The 21518-nt window shown below is 42.5% G+C and overlaps 1 protein-coding gene across 2 annotated transcripts; it reads left to right on the forward strand.

Annotated features, from left to right (window-relative positions):
• Nucleotides 1-3514: 3514 nt before the first annotated feature.
• DENND10 (DENN domain containing 10) lies at nucleotides 3515-20984 on the forward strand. Of its 2 annotated transcripts, XM_020895687.2 has the most exons (9): nucleotides 3515-3621; nucleotides 5942-6138; nucleotides 7508-7587; nucleotides 10382-10530; nucleotides 11435-11546; nucleotides 13487-13587; nucleotides 15732-15839; nucleotides 17985-18079; nucleotides 19559-20984. In XM_020895687.2, exons 1-9 carry the CDS (start codon nucleotides 3567-3569, stop codon nucleotides 19733-19735), a joined length of 1074 nt encoding a protein of 357 aa, XP_020751346.1. In that variant the 5' UTR covers nucleotides 3515-3566; the 3' UTR covers nucleotides 19736-20984. The 2 variants fall into 2 exon arrangements, with proteins under 2 accessions (XP_020751346.1, XP_070326371.1); XM_070470270.1 differs by lacking the exons at nucleotides 3515-3621; nucleotides 7508-7587 and having other exon boundaries at nucleotides 6049-6138.
• Nucleotides 20985-21518: the final 534 nt, after the last annotated feature.

Consider the following 21518-nt stretch of genomic DNA (forward strand, 5'->3'; position numbering starts at 1 on the left):
TGCTGCAGTCCATTGGGTCGCAAAGAGCTGGACACGACTGAGCAACTGAACTGAACTGAACTGATGGTTTTTCCAGTAGTCATGTATGGATGTCAGAGTTGGACCATAAAAAAGGCTGAGGGCTGAAGAATTGATGCTTTCGAACTGTGGTGCCGGAGGGCTCTTGAGAGTCCCATAGTCAGCAAGGAGATCAGACCAGTCCATCCTAAAGGAAATCAACCCTGAATAGTCATTGGAAGGACTGTTACTGAAGTTGAAGCTCCAATACTTTGGCTACCTTATGTAAAGAGCTGACTCATTGGAAAAGACCCGTATGCTGGGAAAGATTGAGGGCAAGAGGAGAAGGGGGCAACAGAGGATGAGATGGTTGGATGGCATCACTTACTAGATGGACATGAGATAGTAAAGGACAGGGAAGCCTGGCATGCTACAGTTCATGGGATTGCAAAGAGTTGAATAGGACTTAATGACTGAACAACATTTCTAAATATTTATATTTGTATTTTTATTATACAATCTACAGCCCCAAACCTTCCTTCACACGATCCCCACAGATCCCATGCTCCTCCTCTAAGGAAACAATTGTCAGCACTTGGGTGTGCATCCCTCCCATCTTATACATGTTATATACATACACAATTACACACAGAACTTAGAGTTTTACCAGGCAGATACTTTAACACTGAGCCACCTGGGGAATTAGCAGCACTGTAATGATAACGTTTATGGGATTATATAATGAGTTAGTACAAATACTTCCACCTCACTTTCCTTCATAGCTTCATAGCATTCTGTTATGTACCACTGTTTTGACTGGCTAATTTTCACATTTGATTTTGAAGCCCAAGAAAAGAAAATCTGTCATTGTTTCCACTTTTCCCCCATCTATTCGTCATGAAGTGATGGGACATTTATAATACTTTATTTGTTTATTTTTTTCCACCCGGCTTCACTGGCATGTGGATCTTAGTTTCCTGGGATGGAACCCTCGGCCCCTGCATTGGAAGCACAGAGTCTTTGCCATTGGACCGCCAGGGAACTCCCTGTAATACTTTATTTCTTAAGCTGGGTGGTAGTTGTTAAGTTTTTCTTAGATTGGTACGTATGTATGAAATATTTCATATTAAAATTTTTTTTGAAAAGATCGAATGAGATGAAGAGTGGATTGTTTGCCTATAGACTCCAAGGGCTTTCCAGGTGGTGCCAAGTGATAAAGAATCTGCCTGCCAATGCATCTCAATGCATGAGATGCAAGAGACTCAAGTTGGATCCTTGGGTTAGGGAGATCCCCTGGAGGAGGAAATGGTAGCAACCAACTCCAGTATTCTTGCCTGGGAAACCCCATGGACAGAGGAGCTGGGCGGGCTACAGTCCATGTAAAGGCAGACAGTCTGGCATGACTGAGCGCCAGCGCACAGGCTAGACTAGACTCTAAGCATCCTTCCCTGATGAGTTTTGTGTGATTTGGGTTTGGAGACACAGAGAATTCAGAAGGAAGGATCCTGGAGCCACCCAAATAGTCTGGCTTCTTCCTATCATTCAGATCTTTGTTCAAATATCCCTGAGGGAAGCCTTCCTTAATACCCATTTCAGATCACCACAAGCCCATTCAACTCTTTAACAAACAGCACTATTTTACTGCAAGAGGCTTATCACTCTGGGCTGTTTTAGTTTGTTTGTTTTATTTTTTATTTTTTTTCCATTTATTTTTATTAGTTGGAGGCTAATTACTTTACATCATTACAGTAGTTTTTGTCATACATTGAAATGAATTAGCCATGGATTTACATGTATTCCCCATCCCGGTCCCCCCTCCCACCTCCCTCTCCACCCGATCCCTCTGGGTCTTCCCAGTGCACCAGGCCCGAGCACTTGTCTCATGCACCCAACCTGGGCTGGTGATCTGTTTCACCCTAGATAACATACATGTTTCGATGCTGTTCTCTTGAAACATCCCACCCTCGCCTTCTCCCAGAGTCCACAGACTGTTCTATACATCTGAGTCTCTTTTTCTGTTTTGCATATAGGGTTATCGTTACCATCTTTCTAAATTCCGTATACATGTGTTAGTATACTGTAATGGTCTTTATCTTTCTGGCTTACTTTGCTCTGTATAATGGGCTCCAGTTTCATCCATCTCAGAAAGAGACACATGCACCCCAATGTTCATCGCAGCACTGTTTATAATAGCCAGGTCATGGAAGCAACCTAGATGCCCATCAGCAGACGAATGGATGAGGAAGCTGTGGTACGTATACACCATGGAATATTACTCAGCCATTAAAAAGAATTCATTTGAATCAGTTCTGGGCTGTTTTAGTAAGTGCCCTACTAGAATACTCTGTCTTGGTCAAACCTGTATTTCCAAAGCCAGTTGAAATCCTCAATTATTTTTTTTTGTTTGGGGATGGCTGGATGAATAAGCCAGTGAATGAATGGGGAGACCTTCCCTCCAACCTCAGGACACCTCTTTGGAGCCAGACCAGAGGGCAGAGATAGAATGAGGAAAGCCTGAGGGGAAGAGTGAAGATTAGGGTGGGTTGAGGATAAAAGTGAAAGGGGAGAGTGAAAAAGTTGGCTTAAAACTCAACATTTAGAAAACTAAGATCATGGCATCTGGTCCCATCACTTCATGCAAATAGATGGGGAAACAGTGACAGACTTTATTTTTGGGGGCTCCAAAATCACTGCAGATGGTGACTGCAGCCATGAAATTAAAAGATGCTTGCTCCTTGGAAGAAAAGTTATGACCAACCTAGATAGCATATTAAAAAGCAGAGACATTACTTTGCCAACAAAGGTCTGTCTAGTCAAAGCTATGGTTTTTCCAGTAGTCACGTATGGATGTGAGAGTCGGACTATAAAAAATGCTGAGCGCCAAAGAATTGATGTTTTTGAACTGTGGGGTTGGAGAAGACTCTTGAGAGTCCCTTAAACTGCAAGGAGATCCAACCAGTCCTTCCTAAAGGAAATCAGTCCTGAATATTCATTGGAAAGACTGATGCTGAAGCTGAAACTCCAATCCTTTGGCCACCTGATGCGAAGAACTGACTCATTTGAAAAGACCCTGATGCTAGGAAAGATTGATGGCGGGAGGAAAAGGGGACGACAGAGGATGAGATGGTTGGATGGCATCACCGATTCAATGGACATGAGTTTGAGTAAACTCCGGGAGTTGGTGATGGACAGGGAGGCCTGGCGTGCTGCAGTCCGTGGGGTCGCGGAGTCGGACACGTCTGAGCGACTGAACCGAACTGAACTGAGGCGGCGGAGGATGAAGATCTGGATGACAGACAGGAGACAGGACTCGAGGGTGAGGCGCCTGGGGCGAAAGTGAGTGGAGAGACAGGAAGTCCGGGAGTGCGGGTCAGGGAGTAGGTGTCTCCAGGGCGGGGGGGCGGCTCCTGGAGGAGGAAGGGTGTTTTCAGGGCGGGGGACGGGGCCTGAAGGGTGGGGCCTGCGAGCGGTGGTGGGTCGGGAAGAGGGGCGTGGCCTGGGTAAGGGGCGGGGCCTACGGGCTGGGAGCTGGGTTCCGCGCTCTGAGGCGGCGGCGGCTGCGACGGAAAATGGCTGCTACAGAGGCTGCGGACACTCAGCTGATGCTCGGAGTCGGGCTGATCGGTGAGGACACAGGCGCCCTGCCCCGCAGGCCCGTACCCATTTCCGTCTCCGCCTGGGCCCCGGGCGACCCCTGCTCCCGCGCCCCGCAGCACCGCCAGCGGTGGGGAGGGAGCGGCCCCCTCCAAGTTGGGCCTGGGCTAGGGGCTGTGGGCCCGACCTCTTCGGCGCAGGGGCCGGGCTTGCAGCCCTGGACCCGTGCGCCCGCGTCCTTGTTTGGGGGCCTGCCCGGGCTGGGAGGCAAGGCGGGGGGACCCCGGAGACCTCCAGGATTCTATGAGGGGAGTCCTCCTGGACGCTCCGGGCTGCAGACGAGCCTGGATATGAAGGCTGACCGAGCTGCTCAGGCGAGGCCCCGATGAGGCCGAGGGCAGCTTGCAGGCCGCACGTATGTGAGGCTGCAGGGCCGGGGTTCCTCTGAGCGAGGCAGAAGACGGGCGCTAGCCCGGCGCCCGGCTGGCCCCGGTCATGTGATCGAGCTGCTTCCAGACGCGACGGCCTGCTACAGGCCCGGGGTGCTGCGCGCTCTGCATCGATTGTTTCCCGTCTGACTCTCACCTCGGCTCCAGGGGGTCTGGCTAATGTTTGATGCCCACTTCACGGAGCAGATGGAGGCCCAGGGTTTCATTTGTGCAAGAAGGCACACTAGGAAGTGGTGGACCCAGGATGGGGACCCTTGCAGTCCAGCCCCAGAGCCCCACCTCATACCAGGGGAGAATGCCTGCATCCGAAGAGGGAGGTCGTGCATGTAACATGTAATATCATCATAGTGGGTGGAATCCCAGTTTCTTTTGAGTAAATCAATGGATGAGGAAGTGCGTTGGGATCTTCGAGCTGCAGGAAATGCACGCCCGAGACTTGTGCAATGGTTTTGAAGCACGTCCAGCCGATAGCGACAGTGAGCACGGGGTTGGTTTAGGGGAATGTCTGTCGGTTCCCTGCATGCCATGTACTTTGAAAAAATATTCTCCAGAGATTTTCATATATGCCTAAACCCTAGTGCACAAGCATATTGCTTGGATTTAGCAAAACTGGTGGAAATGTGGCTAAATGTTGCTGATTATTTTCACTGTCTCAAAGGAGTGCATTTGCCTGGGAACAGATTCTGTGTTCATTTCTAATGTGATTTTAAAACTGGTTCAAAACAAAACCTAAGTACCTAAGACATCTTCCACTCCAGTGTTCTTGGGCTTCCCTTGTGGCTCAGCTGGCAAAGAATCAGCCCGCCATGCGGAAGACCCGGGTTCGATGCCTGGGTTGGGAAGATCCCCTGGAGAAGGGAAAGGCTACCCACTCCAGTATTCTGGCCTGGAGAATTCCATGGACTACACAGTCCATGGAGTCGCAAAGAGTCGCCCACGACCGAACGATCTTTGTTGTTCAGGCTTCTTAGTCCTTGAAGGTACTTTCGAGTTAAGACTGAATTAAACTCTGACTTTATCTGGTATCAGCAAAGAAAAAGATGACTTACTGCATTTTCAATTCATTAAAAAAAAATATTTCATGTTGACATGAGTTTAAAAGGGAATTGGCTTAAAAATAATGGGGGTGAATGGAACGCCTTCCCCTCCTGACCGGAGGAGGACCAGGTGTTGGTAATTGCTGAAGCTGAGTGATGAAGGTTCATTTTCTCATTCTCAATTTTTTTTTTATACTTGACATTTTCATAATAAAGGTTTTTTGGGGTTTTTTTAAGTCTGTAGATGAAAAACCGGATTTTTACTGGTATATGTTCAGTTACTGTTTCTCTAAATTTTAAGCTGTTTTTTGCCTGGAGTTGTTTCTATTAGCAAATTGCTCCTGTTTTGTTACTGAGGTGTTGACTTTGGTGGTGAAACTTCATGTATGATTGTTTAACCATTATTATTAAAATTTTAAATATAGACTTCTTACTATCAGTGCATAGCATGATATGACAGAGATTTCTCTATTTTCTTAATTTCCAGTTTTCAACAAACCCTTTCTATGTATTTATTAAACATACTTCCAACTAGATTGTAAGATAAACTTATAGTTTATGAGAATTTGTATGGGAGGAGATAGGGAAGACCCTACCAAACCTCTAAAGCTACGTTTTCATTCATGAATTGTTAGAAAAGCTTCTTACTCAGGTGACCTAAAATTCGAGATGAGGAGAGGTAGCTAATGGGACCAGGAGAGGTAGGTGAGAACTGGGGGTTTGGGGTGGGGGATCTCACATGCTCTGGGTTTCTTTGTAAAATGGGGTGTTGAAACTGATTCCACGAAGTGCTTCTAAGTAACCAATCAATTCACTTCCTTGCCGCTGTTTGACATTCTCACAGTGACCATCTTTCCACCGTAGAAAAGGACACAAATGGAGAAGTTCTGTGGGTATGGTGTTACCCTTCCACCACAGCTACTTTAAGGAATCTGCTGCTGAGAAAATGCTGCCTTACAGATGAAAACAAACTGCTCCATCCCTTTGTCTTTGGTCAGTACAGAAGAGCATGGTTTTATATCACAACAGTTGAAGTTCCAGATTCTTCCATTTTGAAAAAGGTATGACTGTAGGAGGGTCAACAAAATGGAGAAATAGTTTAAGTGATGTAAGATTATTCCAATAAGCCTTAGCTTTAGACTTCCTCATTCATAATATGTTTTGGGAAAATATTAAATATATGATTTTAATTGGAAATGTTCTCTTTCACATTTCACTCTCAATCATTATATTGGTTGGTATATATTGTTTGATTGACCCGCGATTGGTATACAGACACTTTTCCCAGGTTACACTTGGATGGAGTAGAAATGTAGAAAGGTTTTCAAAGCCTTGACTTTGATTAATAGTGGGAAGAAATATTTTTCCATAATTAAAAACTATTTTAAAGGATATAATTATCCTGGTTAAGAAAACTTTTTTAGTGGTTTATGTTTGATAAGGGTATGTTAAGAATAGAAAGGATAAGTAAGGAAATTTTGTGTATTCAGTAGACTTTGTGTATGTGTCATTTGATATGGACACCATCAAGGTGACAGGCTAAAAGCCAGTACGTATGTGGTCATTTTGGACTTTCCTAGTCCCGCATAACCAGCAGGTTTTTTCAGAGAAAAGAGTATTGGTACGGAGTGGCTGAGCCCCTGGTCGGTTTCTGGGTGAAGACTTCTTTTAGCATTTCGGGGCTATTTCTGTAGTCAGTCACCAGATGGTGTGAAGCACGTTCAGGATACCAGCTTAAAATGTAAGGAATTATGTTTAAAGTAACAGGAAGGCAACAGTTTAGAAACTATAAGAGGTTTGAGACAAAACAGAGATTAATAATTAGAGAATGTAAATTGTAAAAATATAGTAATGAGAATAATAGGTATATGATGATCGGAAATTTGTATGTATAGTAATAGAGGCATATAGATAAATGAAGGTTATAGCAATGCCCTTTAGCCTATATAACATCCTACAGAGAATTGAATATTTGGGGAACAGTATGATTTTTACTGAAACATATATGTTGTTTTCCATCCTTCTATTTCATTAATGAAAAATAGTCACTAAGTGGTAGGTCTGATATAGCATTCCTAATTCTGCTTTGATGAGGATAGGGGTTTTAAATAAAAACTCACATTTCTGATATTTGAAATATTTTTATGTTTTTGAGGAAAAGAATTCTAACTAAAAGGAAATTAAATATATGTATATATAATTTTTATGTATATATATATACACACAAAATATTTTTTATGTGTGTATATATATTTGTAAATAATATACACATAAAAGTATAAAGAGGCAAGTGAGGACTTGTTACATTTTGGTCTTTTCTTTTTAATGCTGGTTTGTCTTATACAAGAGACTTGTTAGGATGTAGTAATAAAGATTAATTCTATTAAAGTGTCTTTAAAGAGTGTACTTTTTTTTGTTTGTTTTGGACAGGTGACTCATTTTTCTATTGTTCTGACCGCCAAAGATTTTAATCCAGAGAAATATGCCGCCTTCACTAGGATATTGTGTAGGTCTGTATGAAAACTGTATTAAATGCTAATATACAAAAATGAGGATCTTACTCAATAGTCACGTAGCAGATTTCTACATGAGGAAGCATATTTCAGCCTTCTGTTTGGACACTGTTTTATAAAGAGGGACTTTGTCTTACTTCCATGGTACTGCTCCTGTTATCAGGGAAAACGATAGATGGGGAGAGAAAAGGCAGTTTGCACAACTGTCGTAGGTGCTGGGTATTTTGAGTTACTTGCCACTTTTGGTATTTTACTTCTGCTCATTTCCAAGCTGGAACTTTCCTTAGGATGGGAGTGGTGAGCTGGCTCATTTGTGTCAGTCTGTGTGTGGGAGTCATTTGGGGAAGGCTGATAGGCATTTTGAATTATGCTTAAGGACAGGAAAATATTTCTGAGGAGCTGAGAAACTGATGAACTGGTTAATCATGATTCAAGTGGACTCCTTCAGTTTCACAACTGTTGAAAAAATTAACCTGAAGTATACTAGTTTGCTTTCTTGCCTTGATAAGTGTATCAAGTGAAATTAATGAAATCTCTTATATGTGAAAGACATCATCTTTTTCTTTAAACAAGACTTTTGCAGGGTTTTGGGTTTTGCTTTTTTTTTTCCTAATATTGTCACTAGATAGAATTATAATTATCAGTGTTATGTATTACCCTCAGATTCACATCCAATATGTAGATTTTTATGGGGGCGGGATAATAGGTGTTGTTTTTGTTTTTCACACTATAAGCCTGATAAATGGTTGCATTTTTGCCATTTTTATATATGTATACACACACATACACACAGTGTAAGAATACCATCTCATGACCTAAATGTTACAGTTAAGTTATATTTTGACAAAATGAAGTTTTACTGTTTTTGCAGTCAGCTATGATAAGAAAAACTTCTTGCTCTCCATGAGATAAATTCCAGGAGTGTGGCTCGCTGTGGAATACAGAGTTGTCTGCAAATAAGGCACTGACACAAAGGGAGATTGTAAGTGTTAGAAGGGTCACTGTCCAGAAGCCATGAACTAAAGACACTGCAGAGGCGTTTTTGAACAAACAGTGGGCTCCCATTTCATTTGATTGAGTCAAGGTTAGGTTACTCAGTTGAATTCACTGGGAAATATTCTGGGCCTCCGAAGGCCAGGTCGCTTTAGACCATACTTCCTGCCCTGGAGGAAGCCCCAGAGGGTTTCTCAGCTTGTGCAGTGCTGTGACATTGTCACACTCTGAATTCTCTCCTCCTGTCACAGTTACGAGAGGAATGAGGACTCGAGCGGTGCCAGCCACTTCCTCTGCCTGCCCCCACCAACACCCTCAAGTGTTTGCCCTGGCACCCACGTGCTCTCTGCATGCACACTCGTTCTCCCCACAGACACATGTGCCTCTTTACACACACACAGATAAACACTTCTTCACTTTCCCTTTTTTATTTTTACTAAGGTATAGTTGATTTACAATGTTGTGTTAGTTAGAAAAGCACTTTTTGATGGCGGGAAGGTGCCCTTCACAGCACGCTGCACACAGTGGCCGGGAAGTCCCCTCATGGCTGGGTCCATTCCCTCTGTGGGATCTGGGCCCACTGCCATGACCCCTTTTTATAATTTTAAATTAATTTGTTTAACGATATTTTATTTTTTAAATATGTAATCATTTTAATGGTGCCGTTTGGTTTTCTGCTCTGCTTTGGTGGTGGTAATGTAAAAAGAAATGCAAATAACACCAAAGGGTGTACCATGTACAGTGAAGTCTAAGTCCCCGTTTTCCCCAGTTCCCAGTTTCCAGTTCTTCCTTCCGATCCCCGAACCCCAGGGCAGCCTTCCTTATGTCTTACTGGAGCTGTTTTCTTCATCTATAAGCATTGGATGAGTTCATGGGGTTGACTGTTTTCTATACAAGACAGTTCACCATAGTCATTATCCTCTGCCTCTTTTTCCCCAGTGTGCACAAAAATAATTTTAAAACACTGACAGTTGATGAAATTTAATAAGCAGTTAAATCCCATGCTCTTTTTCACTTAATTTACAATAAATATAGTTTTCAAGTGATCTGTCTTAAAGAGTTATTTTATGTTCATCCCAATTTTGTACCCCTTCAGCTACTAAAATGCCCAAGTAGACCCAGACCTGCTTCTCTAGAATTCACGTTTAGTTTCTCACAGGAAGAGATTGCAGGGGAGGGGCCTGATTTCATATGTGAGCTGTAAATATAGCCGGCTTCCTGTCAGCATTTTCTGGACCTTTTTAATTTAATGAATGTATCTAGTGTGTATTTATCACCAGAGATTAGAGGAGTTTGATTTCTTAATTATCTAAATATAGCTACCTCTGAGAACTCCAATAGTAAATATATGTTCTGCAACTAATTGCTGCTTTCTCTGTGGACAATGCATAAACTCCTTTCTTACGAAAGGAAATCTAGCAATAAAACAGAGTTGCTGTGCCCAACGACACCACCTGTGAATGTAAGACATAAAGACAGATAAGGATACAGTATTCTTGAGAACAGCAGGGCCTCAGGAAGTCCTTAGTTCATTCTCCTGCCTAACTGGACCTCAGCTGGCCTCCCCAGATGTAACGAGAGCTGACTGCACAGAACTGTTGAAGGTTTCTCCAGTGGTGGTTTTATTTTCCAAGTGAATTTATAGAAGTAACCGTGTCATGAAAAGATGCAGGCATTCAGAAGTGTGGTAGCAAGTTGGCTCAGGTTCTCTAGAGCATACCCATGCCTGGCCTTGGTGCATTACTCCAGGTGGTCCATGCTAACTAGAAGCACGCTTGCTTTTTGTCCTTTTTCACAGAATGTACCTGAAGCACGGGAGCCCAGTTAAGATGATGGAGAGCTACATCGCAGTTCTCACGAAGGGGATATGCCAGAGTGAAGAAAATGGCTCTTTCCTTAGTAAGGACTTTGATGCCCGAAAGGCATACCTTGCAGGTTCCATCAAAGGTAAAAAAAAAAAAGATGGAAAAAAGAAACAAAAATCCATCCCAACAACAACAAAACCCCAGGCCAAGGACAGTCTGCATTAGACTGTTATTTCCTCTTTCCACATATTTTCATCTACATGATATTTATTTCCTGTGCGGGAAGGTAGTTCTCCATTTCCTTATGTGGTTAGAACTCTGTCAGGAAAGCAGACTTGTGTGGTGTTTCTTTCCATATGATTCCAACTGTCTATAGAGAGTTCTTTCATCGGTGTGCTGAAGTTCGCAGGTCGAAGTCTCCACTGATTTCCATCGTTTTCCTTTCCTTAGATCTTAGCAGTGACCTCTTCCTCGGAAGGGAGCTAAAGCCCCTGCCCTAGTTCCTAGTCTAACTCCCTGCCTCTCTTTCCTTGCTGGAACGTCCAGCTTAGAGCTGAGCCGAGAGTTTGTGTCCTTAACAAGGAAAGAAAGAGGATTCTGCGGGCGATGCTGGCCTTCGTTCTCATCCCCAGTCCCACTGTGTCATATGGTCTAAGCATCCCTGCTGAGGTGTCAGGTGTTTGTCCAGCTGTCTCACAAGGACTTGTGCAGTGATATGTATGTAGGTTTGGGGAGTCAGTGAACCTTTTTTCTTAAACTTAGGCTTTCACGACCCCAAAGACAGTGATTCCCTTCATATAATTCCCCTTGCTTGTGAATCTGGCTTCACCTCTGCACCCAGCGTCCAGTCCATTGTGGGAGTGGGGGTAGCTACCGTAACACCCATCGCCCATCCACCAACTAAGGTGCTTCCGTACTTATAACATTTACCGAAATTTATTCTCTATTGAAAATAATTGAGCATTCATGTGATAAGAATTATTTCTGATAAAAACTTGATTTCCTTATATAATGTTTAATGCATTCACAATTTCTTTTGTTTTAAGACATTGTATCTCAGTTTGGAATGGAAACTGTTATCTTACACACAGCACTGATGCTAAAGAAAAGAATTGTCGTCTATCACCCCAAAATAGAAGCTGTCCAGGAGTTTACCAGGTATGATCTCTTATCATTAAAAAGTGTAAACTTCGTCGGCAGCCACTTAGGGGTCCTCTGTGTCACTGGACCCTGTTGCTTTGCACATTGGTATAAGACGTGTTAGCTTAGGGGTGAAATACCACTTTGGTTTAGATTTAGTATTCAAGGTCACTGAGTTTGAACAGATTCTGCTTTAAATTTTGAAATATGAATATTTTGGAGCAGGAAGTTTGCAGACATTCCCTTGCCAGAGAGTAGATATCAGCCTTGTAGCCATATGCTTTCTGTTCCAATTACTCAACTGCCATGGGTTGCACAAAAGCAGCTATGGACAGCACATGCATAAGTGAATGAGCACGACTGTGTTCTGGTAAAACCTATGTGCAAAGAAGGGCAGCATACTCATGGGCCATAGTTGCCCGACCCCTGCTTTTGGCAAGTTGTTCTTCCATTCTGTTTTATCACAGACTCTTATGTATATAGTAAATATAGATTAATTTTGTTTTCTTTGCCAAATCTAACTTAGATTTGTTGTTGGATTCTTTTGTAAAAGCAGAGGAGCTAGCATTTATGCTATTCACTGTATGTGAGGCATTGTGTAAGTCACTTAGATGTATTGGACTTACTCATGAGAAGAACCTTGGGAGGAGGTGTGACTGCCCTGTTTGTAGATAAGCAGATGGAGGCTAAGTGGTTAGATACTGAGAAGGAACAAGGCTTGCTAGGCAGAAAAACCTGCAGTAAAGTCCTGGGAGATGACTTCTTAGCCTTGTGACCACATAAAAGATGTGTAATGTTTCTACACCTCAGTTTCTTTATCTGTGAAATGAAGCTGGTAATACCAACCTCATAAGCTTGGTTTAAGGATTGGAAATAATTTGTGTAACATGCTTAGCACATGCCTTGCTCATAGTGTGCACTCTAGAAATGATTATGGTTGTTAGGATGGTGATTGCCTCAGGTCACAGTAATGGGACCAGAATTGTTATCCTGCTCTTACTCCCAAATTCTGCCTTTCTCCGCCCATTTTCCCTCTTCCTCTACATTTATGTTTCTGAAACCTGAGTGTCCTCAGTTTCTGAGATATCTAGTAGGCCACCAGAGGGTTCACAAAACCACAGGTGCATTCAACACATACTTCTTCCTGAATGAAGTGGCTGTTTCACTGGAAGTTTTTTAAGAAAACTTATTTTCATATAAAAACAAACACAAAGTAGTTTGCAAGTTTGGCTGGAATTTTAAATATGAAATGGGAGGCTTCAAAAATATTTCTTGCTTGCAGGGCCCACTTTGGATTTTACCCCCAGACCACCTCTGTGGTGGTCTGCAGAGTGGGGCATTGGGAAGAGCACTTTATTATTATTGTTGTTACTGTTTCATCTGCCCTGTGAGGCATATGGGATACTCCCTAAGCAGGGATGGAACCCGCACCTCCTGCGGTGGAAGGCAGAGTCTTAACCACTGGACCATGGGGGAGCACTTTAAAAGCATCATTCCTTTCCACCGTGGAGATCTTTTGAAACTAATACCTTCAGTTTTTTGCAGTAATCTAACCCAAAAAGTGGTGTTTAAAACACTTGGGCTTCCCTGGTGGTTCAGTGGTAAAGAATCCACCTGCCAATACAGGAGACTCGGGAGTTCGATCCCTGGGTCAGGAAGATCCCCTGGAGAAGGAAATGGCAACCCACTCCAGTTTTCTTGCCTGGGAAATCCCATGGACAGAGGAGCCTAGCGGGCTATAGTTCACGGGGTCACAAAGAGTCAGACACGACTGAGCAACTAAACAGCAAAAACACTGTGTTAGTTTACTCTGAAGCCTGGAAGTGTCGGGGCACAGTGAGTTTGTTCTCCTTCTGCATCTAGAAGCCAGTTTCCTCCCCCAGAAGAAGAGGGAACAGGACGGGCGGAGTCTCAGGGGTGGGCTGGCAACCATCTGTGTTCTCACTTTGATTGCCCAGGACTCTGCCTGCCCTGGTATGGCATCGACAGGACTGGACAATACTTCACTCCTACGTGCACCTGGATGCCGATGAACTGGAAGCCCTACAGATGTGCCCAGGTAGGCAGCAGGCTCCCAGGGGAGGAGAAGCTCAGCTTTAACCAGGGTTGTTGTTTGTTTGGGGGGAGGGAAGGGGTGGATTTTTTTTTTGTTTTTATTTTAGAGCATTCCTAAGGGGAAAGTTGGGCTTTCCTGGTAGCTCAGATAGTAAAAATCCACCTGCAACGTGGGAGACCTGGGTTCAGTCCCTGGGTTGGGAAGATTCCCTGGAGGAAGGCATGGCAACCCACTGCAGTATTCTTGCCTGGAGAATCCCCATGGACCAAGGAGCCTGGCGGGCTGCACTCCATGGGGTTGCAGAGAGTTGGATGCGACTGAGCGACTAAGCACAGCACAGCAGCAAGGAGAATGCTGATTATTTATTACTTCTTTGGTAAATGCAGCAAGTTTTTTTTCCCTTAAAAAGTTTTTTTAATTAAAAAAATTTGTACACCTGAAACTAATACAACATTGTAAATCAACTATGATAAAAACTATAAAATAAAAAAAAATTGTTATATCACCTGAAAGTTACCACCTTTTTCATTTTCCTTTTTATGGAGTGGGGCATGTTTCAAGGCTTGTGGGATCTTAGTTCCCCTGACCAGGGATCGAACCTGTACCCCCTGCAGTAGAAGCATAGACTTAGCCACTGGACTACCAAGGTAGTCTCCTCCCATGGTATCTTTTGATGAATAGAAATCTTAATGTGTTGGGATGTTTTTAGACTTATGATTTTATCTTTTATATTTTGTTTAAGAAAATTTCTATCCCAAAGGTAAAAAGATATTCTCCTATATTTTTTTGTAAAAATTTATAAAGTTTTTTCTTCCCCATTTAAGCCTTTAATCTACCTGGAATTACTATTTTTGTAGGTAGGGTGTGAGTTCCGCTATTTCAGTTTTTCCAATCTGGGTAGCAACTTGGCTCAGGAACACTTACTGAATAATGTTCTCTCTCTCCAGGAATCTGCAGTATCTTTTTTTTTTTTTAATATTTGATATATGATTTTATATATCATAGAAATGATTTTATGAATCATATTTGACATATGATTTTGGTCATCATATATCACATTTTCTTATGCCTGAGGGAATCTTTGTCTGGGTGCTCTCTGGTAAGTTTTTGCTTTTGTTACTGCCATTGTTTTTTTAAACGTCCTCACTTGGTAAAGTAAAATTGGTCCAAAAAAACCCAATTTTTTAAAATTGTATTTTCTGTGAAATCTAAAAAGTCAGGGAACCTTTGTTTTAACACCAGTTCCAAAAGTCTGCTAATTCTTTTTTATTTATTTTTGGCTGTACTGGATCTTCGCTGCTGCACCCAGGCTTTCTCTAGTTGCAGCGAGAGGGGTTTACTCTCCAGCTGCGGTACGCAGGCTTCTCATTGCGGTGGCTTCTTTTGTTGCGGCTCATGGGCTCGAGGGCACACAGGCTTCAGTTGTTGGTGGCCCACAGGCTTAGTTGCCCATGGCATGTGGAATCTTCCTGGAGTAGGGGTCAAACCCATGTCCCTTGCATTGGCAGGTGGGTTCCTAACCACTGGACCACCACGGAAGTCCAGTCTGCTGATTCTTGAGTTGCTTTGATTCCTTTAGTGTTTATTGTATCTGATCTAAAGTTGGGGTGACGATGATGCTATTTCTTCCATGCTATCCCTGAGGAACCAGAGTGTTTGGCTGTGACTTCTTGGCGACAGAGACCTGGGAGGGGACAGTGGTCAAGAGAATCCTTGCTACACGTTTTCTCTGACATTCTTTTTTTATTTGGTTGCATAGTATGACCTGGGGGATCTTAGTTCCCCAACCAAGGATTGAACCCGGGATCCAGCAGAGAAAGCACCAAGTCCTCACCACTGGACCACCAGGGAATTCCCTCCTGTCATTCTTCACCCAAATAGTGACAAGTGAAAAGCTGATGCTTTACTTCAGTGTTCTTCCTTGACATAAAATCTAATTTGGGGACATTCTGAGGGGTGTGTGAGTTTCTTCAGACAGTTGGTGATAATGTCACCTTAAGAAATACCACAGATACAGCTTAAATGCCCTGGATAAGTAACGCAGAGAAGAAAAGCAGCTGATGAACTCTTAGACTCACTCCCGTTTTGGTATGTTCACAGTGTGATTTTCTCCTTCTCCAGTAACGCTGGTCCTTCCTGTAACACAGGTTACATCGCTGGATTTGTGGACTTGGAGGTGAGCAACAGATCAGACCTGTACGATGTGTTTGTGAATCTGGCAGACAGTGAGATCACCATTGCCCCCCTCGCAAAAGGTTAGTTCTCTGTTCTTCTCTGATTTTGACACTGGAGGTAAGCCAAGCAGTTGTATTTTTTAGGCTGATTCTCAGTATTTAAATACTAAATATGCATCTGTTGTGCTGGAGGGATTTTTCTGTGTCTGGAACACAGCACTCATTCTAGTAGACCTAACCATTAAGGATACATGTGAGTGCTTATACTGTATGATATATATATATACACACATATATATATATGTGTGTATATATATATATATATGTATATATATATGTAAGATCAATGGTCTGTTCATCTTGTTTCTCCACTTTTCTGTTTAAACACGGTGTATTTGTTATCTATTGCTGCATAACAGATTACTGCTAAACTTTCTGTGATTTAAAACACCAAATACTTATTATCTCAAAGTTTTGGTGGGCAAGAATTTAGCAGAGACTTAGCTAGGAGGTTCTGGCTCAGGGTCTCTCATGAGGTTTTAATCAAGATACTGGCAGGGCTGCAGTCAAATGAAAGCTCAACTGGGGCGAAGAGGATCCCTTCCAAGCTTGCTCACATGGCTGTGGACAGGCGGCCTCAGCACAGGGCCTTGCCCTGGGACAGCGTGAGTGTTCTCAGCACGTGACTGCTGGTCACCCCAACAGTAATTCAAGACAGAGGGGGCCACAGGGTCTTCTGCAACCTAGTCTGGGAGGTCACATACCGTCACTGCCTCCGTATTCTATTTGTTAAAGCAGGTCATTAAGGGAAAAGAATTTAGACTCCACCTCGTGAAGGACAAAGTATCAGAGAGTGTGCAGACGTCTGTCACTGCACAAGGGTTGAGTATGGCTCCTGTGTGGAAAATCTTTTTGAACGGTGTCTCAGTAAACACCAGGGAATGAATATTCTTGAGGGCTAAAGACCAAGAAAGGGTGTTCTGGTGTCATAGGGTCACCTGTGGAAACTGTAAATCATCCTAAATTACAGCTGCATGAAGAAGAAAAGATTGGGGTTTTATACATTTTGAGCCCAGGACATTGTGAAGTCTTGGTTTTAGATGAGAATTACTGATAACAACTTTTGTGTTATCATTTCTTTTTCTCCGAAAATTGGGAGCAGCTGAATGCTATCCATTGAGGGATATTTGTTAGGTAGGTTCTGATTATGTGAGGTTTTATCTAGCAACCTCCAATTAATAGAACTAAAACTTTAGTTCACTTGGAAATTACAAGCATAGTACATATTCATGGTGAAAAATTCAAAATATGGTATCAGGTCTTTAGGAGATGTTGCCTTTTGTAAAGCCAGAGTGGTGGAAATCTAGCTGTGGCCAGGGCCACTGAAACTGCTAAAGCATTTGGACCAGAAAGTGTGGCCGCTCCCTGCTATCCGCTGCTGCTCTGAGTCAATAAAATGGGCTTATCCCAGTGGAGTCTGTCCCTTTTGAGTGTTAAAACAGAAATCTCTGTTAACCTTCTTGCTGTAGATATTGGGTTGGCTAAAAAGTTCGTCGCAGAAGAATCTGAAGGAACTTTTTGGTCAGCCCAGAATTACTGTGACCCAGGCTGCTGCCCTGCCTCATTCCTAGTGGCCTTTACGCTGTGACTGCTGAGATGCTTCTGCAGAACTGACAGGAAGCACTGCTTCCACAGTATTCCTGCCAGAAAGATAAACGTGAATTCCCACCTGTGAAACCATGGACAGGAAAGTCAGGCTCTTGGCTTACAATCACAACCTACACGTAGTCAGTTTTCATTAGGTTTTTGTCTAGAAAGAAAAATAAAAATTCTTACCAGAATTTTAGTTTGGCATTGGTGTATTTTTACTTTGGACATGAAGTATATAAATCATGATCATGCCTTAGCTCCTGTTGTGTCGTCCTATTTGTGTGTAGTCAACTCAGTCAGTCATGTCCGACTCTTTACGACCCCATGGACTGCAGCACGTCAGGCCTCCCTGTTCATCACCAACTCCCGGAGCTTACTCAAACTCATGTCCATTGAGTCTGTGATGCCATCCAGCCATCTCATCTATGTGTAGTAACAGGATGGAGATGTGGGGGCTTGTCAGTTGTTTTTTCAGAATCTCCTCTGTACAGTAATTTGGATTGTCATGTAGATGATTATTTTTCATTTTGTAAATGTCTAAACGTTCACATAACATATTCTTCTTGATTTCACCAGAGGCCATGACAATGGGCAAACTGCATAAAGAAATTGGTCAGTTAATTGTCCAGTCGGCAGAAGATCCAGAGAAGTCAGACAGCCAAGTTATACAGGTAATGCCTTCATCTTCCCACCGACGGGGTCCCGAAAAGGCATCTTTTGGCAGCAGCAGGTTATCTGCTGTCCACGTGAACAGAGTGGAGTGACTAGGGAGGCCCATGGGCAGCTGCTCAGAGGAGGTCTTCAGGATGGGCCTGATGAAGATGAGCCAGTCAGTTACCAGGCTCCAGGAAGAGACAGATACAGGGGGCTGGTGCCAAAATCAAGCAGTTATTGTGGAAGATATAACCGCAAGTGGTGAGAGGGGATATAGGTTTGGTGGGCACTCGCCAGCAGCGCCTTTCTCTTCAATGCTGGTGGCCCGCCCAGCTGTGGCCTGGAGGGGTGGATGGGTTTTGTCCTGAGAACTCAGGCTCTTGAGACTCTCCTCCTGGACAGATGGTCGTTACCCACCCATTCCACCATCACCATTAGAGTGAATGCAGTGTTGGTGAAATGTATAAATTTGAGTTTTGAATTACAGTGTTTTTCATGGACTAAAAGTGATCCGTAGACGGCTCAGTATAATGTATGATGTAGTGCCTGGTGTGTATTCAGAATTCAGAAATATCCGAATGAATTAATGATGTCAGCAAACCAGGAAAGAGACATGACTTTAATGTGAGACCTGCTGAGTCCTCAGCCACCCAAAGGGAATGTCAGTCAGTGAAGGGGAAGGAAAGCCTGTGTGGCGAGTGCTGGGCTGCTCATCCCAGGCAGGAGGGGACTCTGGGAAGAGATTTGTTCTAAGAACAATAGCAGGTTCCTCAAAAAGCCAAACACGGCATTAATATAGATTTGGTAGTTCTATATTAAAAATTGAAAACAGGAACTCAAATAGATATTTATGTACCCATGTCCATAGTAGCATTATTCACAATGGCCAAAAGGTGAAAACAACCCAGATGTTCATCAGTGGATGGATGGATAAACAAAATGTGGTGTGTACATATGGTGGAACATTACAATGAAGTGCTGACGTGTGCTCCAGCATGTATGAACCTTGAAAACATTATGCTGAGTGAAATACGCCAGTCACAAAAGGACAAATGTTTTGATTCCACTAGTACCTATTATAGAATAGGCAAGTTCATAGAGGCAGAAATCACCATTGTACTAATGGTGATTGCCAAGGTCTACGGGGGTGGGTGGGGAGTTACTATTTAATGTGTACGGAGTTTTGGTTTAGAATGATGAAAGAGTTCTGGGAATGGGTAGTGGTGATGGCAGCACAACATGATGAAAGTACTTAAAACACCACTGAGTTGTGCACTTAAAAAAAAAAAGGGTTAAAATATTCCCCCCACCCCTACCACTGTTGCTGCGCAAAGTTAGCTGTGACATTTATTTTTTGTAGTTTTAAATTTGTTTCATTTTTTATAATTTATAAATAAAATTAGTCTGATAAACTTAAAAAATAGCAGGAAAATTTCTGGAGAGCTATTCAAATTTTTGGACACTAGTGTATTGTATATTTTCCTGTTCTGTTAAAGGATATCTCCCTAAAAACAAAAGAAATCTTCACCAACCTGGCTCCATTCTCAGAAGTTTCGGATGATGGAGAAAAGCGAGTGCTCAATTATGAGGCACTAAAGCAAAGACGGTTTCCTCCAGCCACAGAAAACTTCCTCTACCACCTAGCCGCCGCGGAGCAAATGCTGAAAATCTGACGGTGGGCAGAATGTATCACTGACTGATCTAAAGCCCTAGCACCACGATTATCCAATTAACTATGTAAAATACTGGAAATAACCAAGAAAATGTTATATTTTTAATGTTTTGTTTGAAAGCATTGTAATTTGACCTGAAAAAGCACTGAAACACACATGAAAACACTTCTGATTTCCTCCTATCTGATTAATTTCATGCCTACTTTCAAATGTTTACAAAGTGCTGTAACCACCTATCTATGTAACTTTATAAAAGCCCGACATCCCTGGGTAAGAGCAGAGCAGCTCTGTCAAGTTCTCCTGCAAATCGCAGCAAATCTGAAGGCCTTCATTATTATAAGTTCCAGTTTATCTCATTGTGTAACCACAAACTAATGGTTTATTTTCAGAAAGCTGCCTGAACTTTTGCTTTGAATTCTTCTAGGAAGAACTTTCATTCCTCATGAGGAACTCTACTTTCTGAGCCAAACTACTAAGTTCTCTGCAGAACTGTCTAGAAGATCATTCAAAAGACCCTGCAGTTGCACTTTTCTTGTAAAAGAATTTTTTTTTCTTAGCCTCTGAATATTTTGCCTGTATTACAAGGGTTTTGCCTAGATTTTATACTTGAGTAGACAACTTTAATAATCCATATTTATACTGTCGCAGAGGTAAGCATTTGGCAAATTTAAGCCATGAGTACTCTTTAATTAACCTAGTTGCTAGCAATATTCTTTTGAAAAAAGAGGCTAGCCCTTATGTAGTAGCATAAGAGAAGCCCATTTTGAATATAAATGTCTGTCTGACTGAAACAGCAACCTTATATAATTGGTGAGGGACTGTGAGAATTAACTTCTTGTAAAGGCCAAAACAAGAGAATGTCTTCAAACAACGTCAGTAAAAATAATTTGGCCACATGTGAAGGTATCCATTCTTGTTTAGTTAGGTACCATTTTCATAATTGGAGACCTGAAAATTGCAAAATGAGCATGGGGGTCTAAATTATGTTCTCGTTATATGTGTTCATATTAATTATGACAGGTTACTCTTTTCACTCAGTACTCTTGTCCTCAAAAATCTTAACCAGAAAAATGTTTGCAAAAAAACTTTTCTTTATTGGATCTTTCATTTAACCTGGGTGGTAGACATTTGTTAAGGAAAAAATTTTGAAACAGCCCCTTCTTGGGTGGGGGCAGGGGAGGATTTGAAGTGAAATGATGTTTACTGGGGCAAACAATTGAAAATTAAATCTGCACTTTATGAAAATGAATACTAACGTCTTTTTCACCCTCATTTTTTTTTTTTTTTGTATTACTGTATTAGCTCATGATCAAAGCTGTTGAAATAACAAATTTATGATACAGAAATAAAGTGAAATATTTTGATATTCAGCACTTTCAGGCATAAATTGTGCCCTTTCTCCCCACTCCAGCCAAACTAAAGAAAAAACCCTCCCTGGCAAATGCAGACCCCTGGGGATTATCCAAAGGCCTATGTGAATATTCAAGCAGTCTGGCTCCTTCCACCCTGGCTTGGCCCTTCTTTCCTTACCGGGTCCTCCTCCACGCCCCCTTCCTGGAGCTGACTCTAAGGTCCAAGTGTCATCTTCGAAAAGATGTCCTCCCATTACTACTGTATCATCCACCAGGGGCTGAATCTTCACTTGGAGCCTTTGCACATTTGTCATTTTGTTTAGTAGAAACTTGTGGCTACATGGACCTGACTGGTAGATCATTTTGACTGGTTTTGTCCTTCTAGGCTGTGGTGAAACGCCTTTTACCAAATTTGGAGATAACTGTCATTT

This window comes from Odocoileus virginianus, chromosome 7 (assembly GCF_023699985.2).
Source record: "Odocoileus virginianus isolate 20LAN1187 ecotype Illinois chromosome 7, Ovbor_1.2, whole genome shotgun sequence".
NCBI classification, from domain to species: domain Eukaryota; kingdom Metazoa; phylum Chordata; class Mammalia; order Artiodactyla; family Cervidae; genus Odocoileus; species Odocoileus virginianus.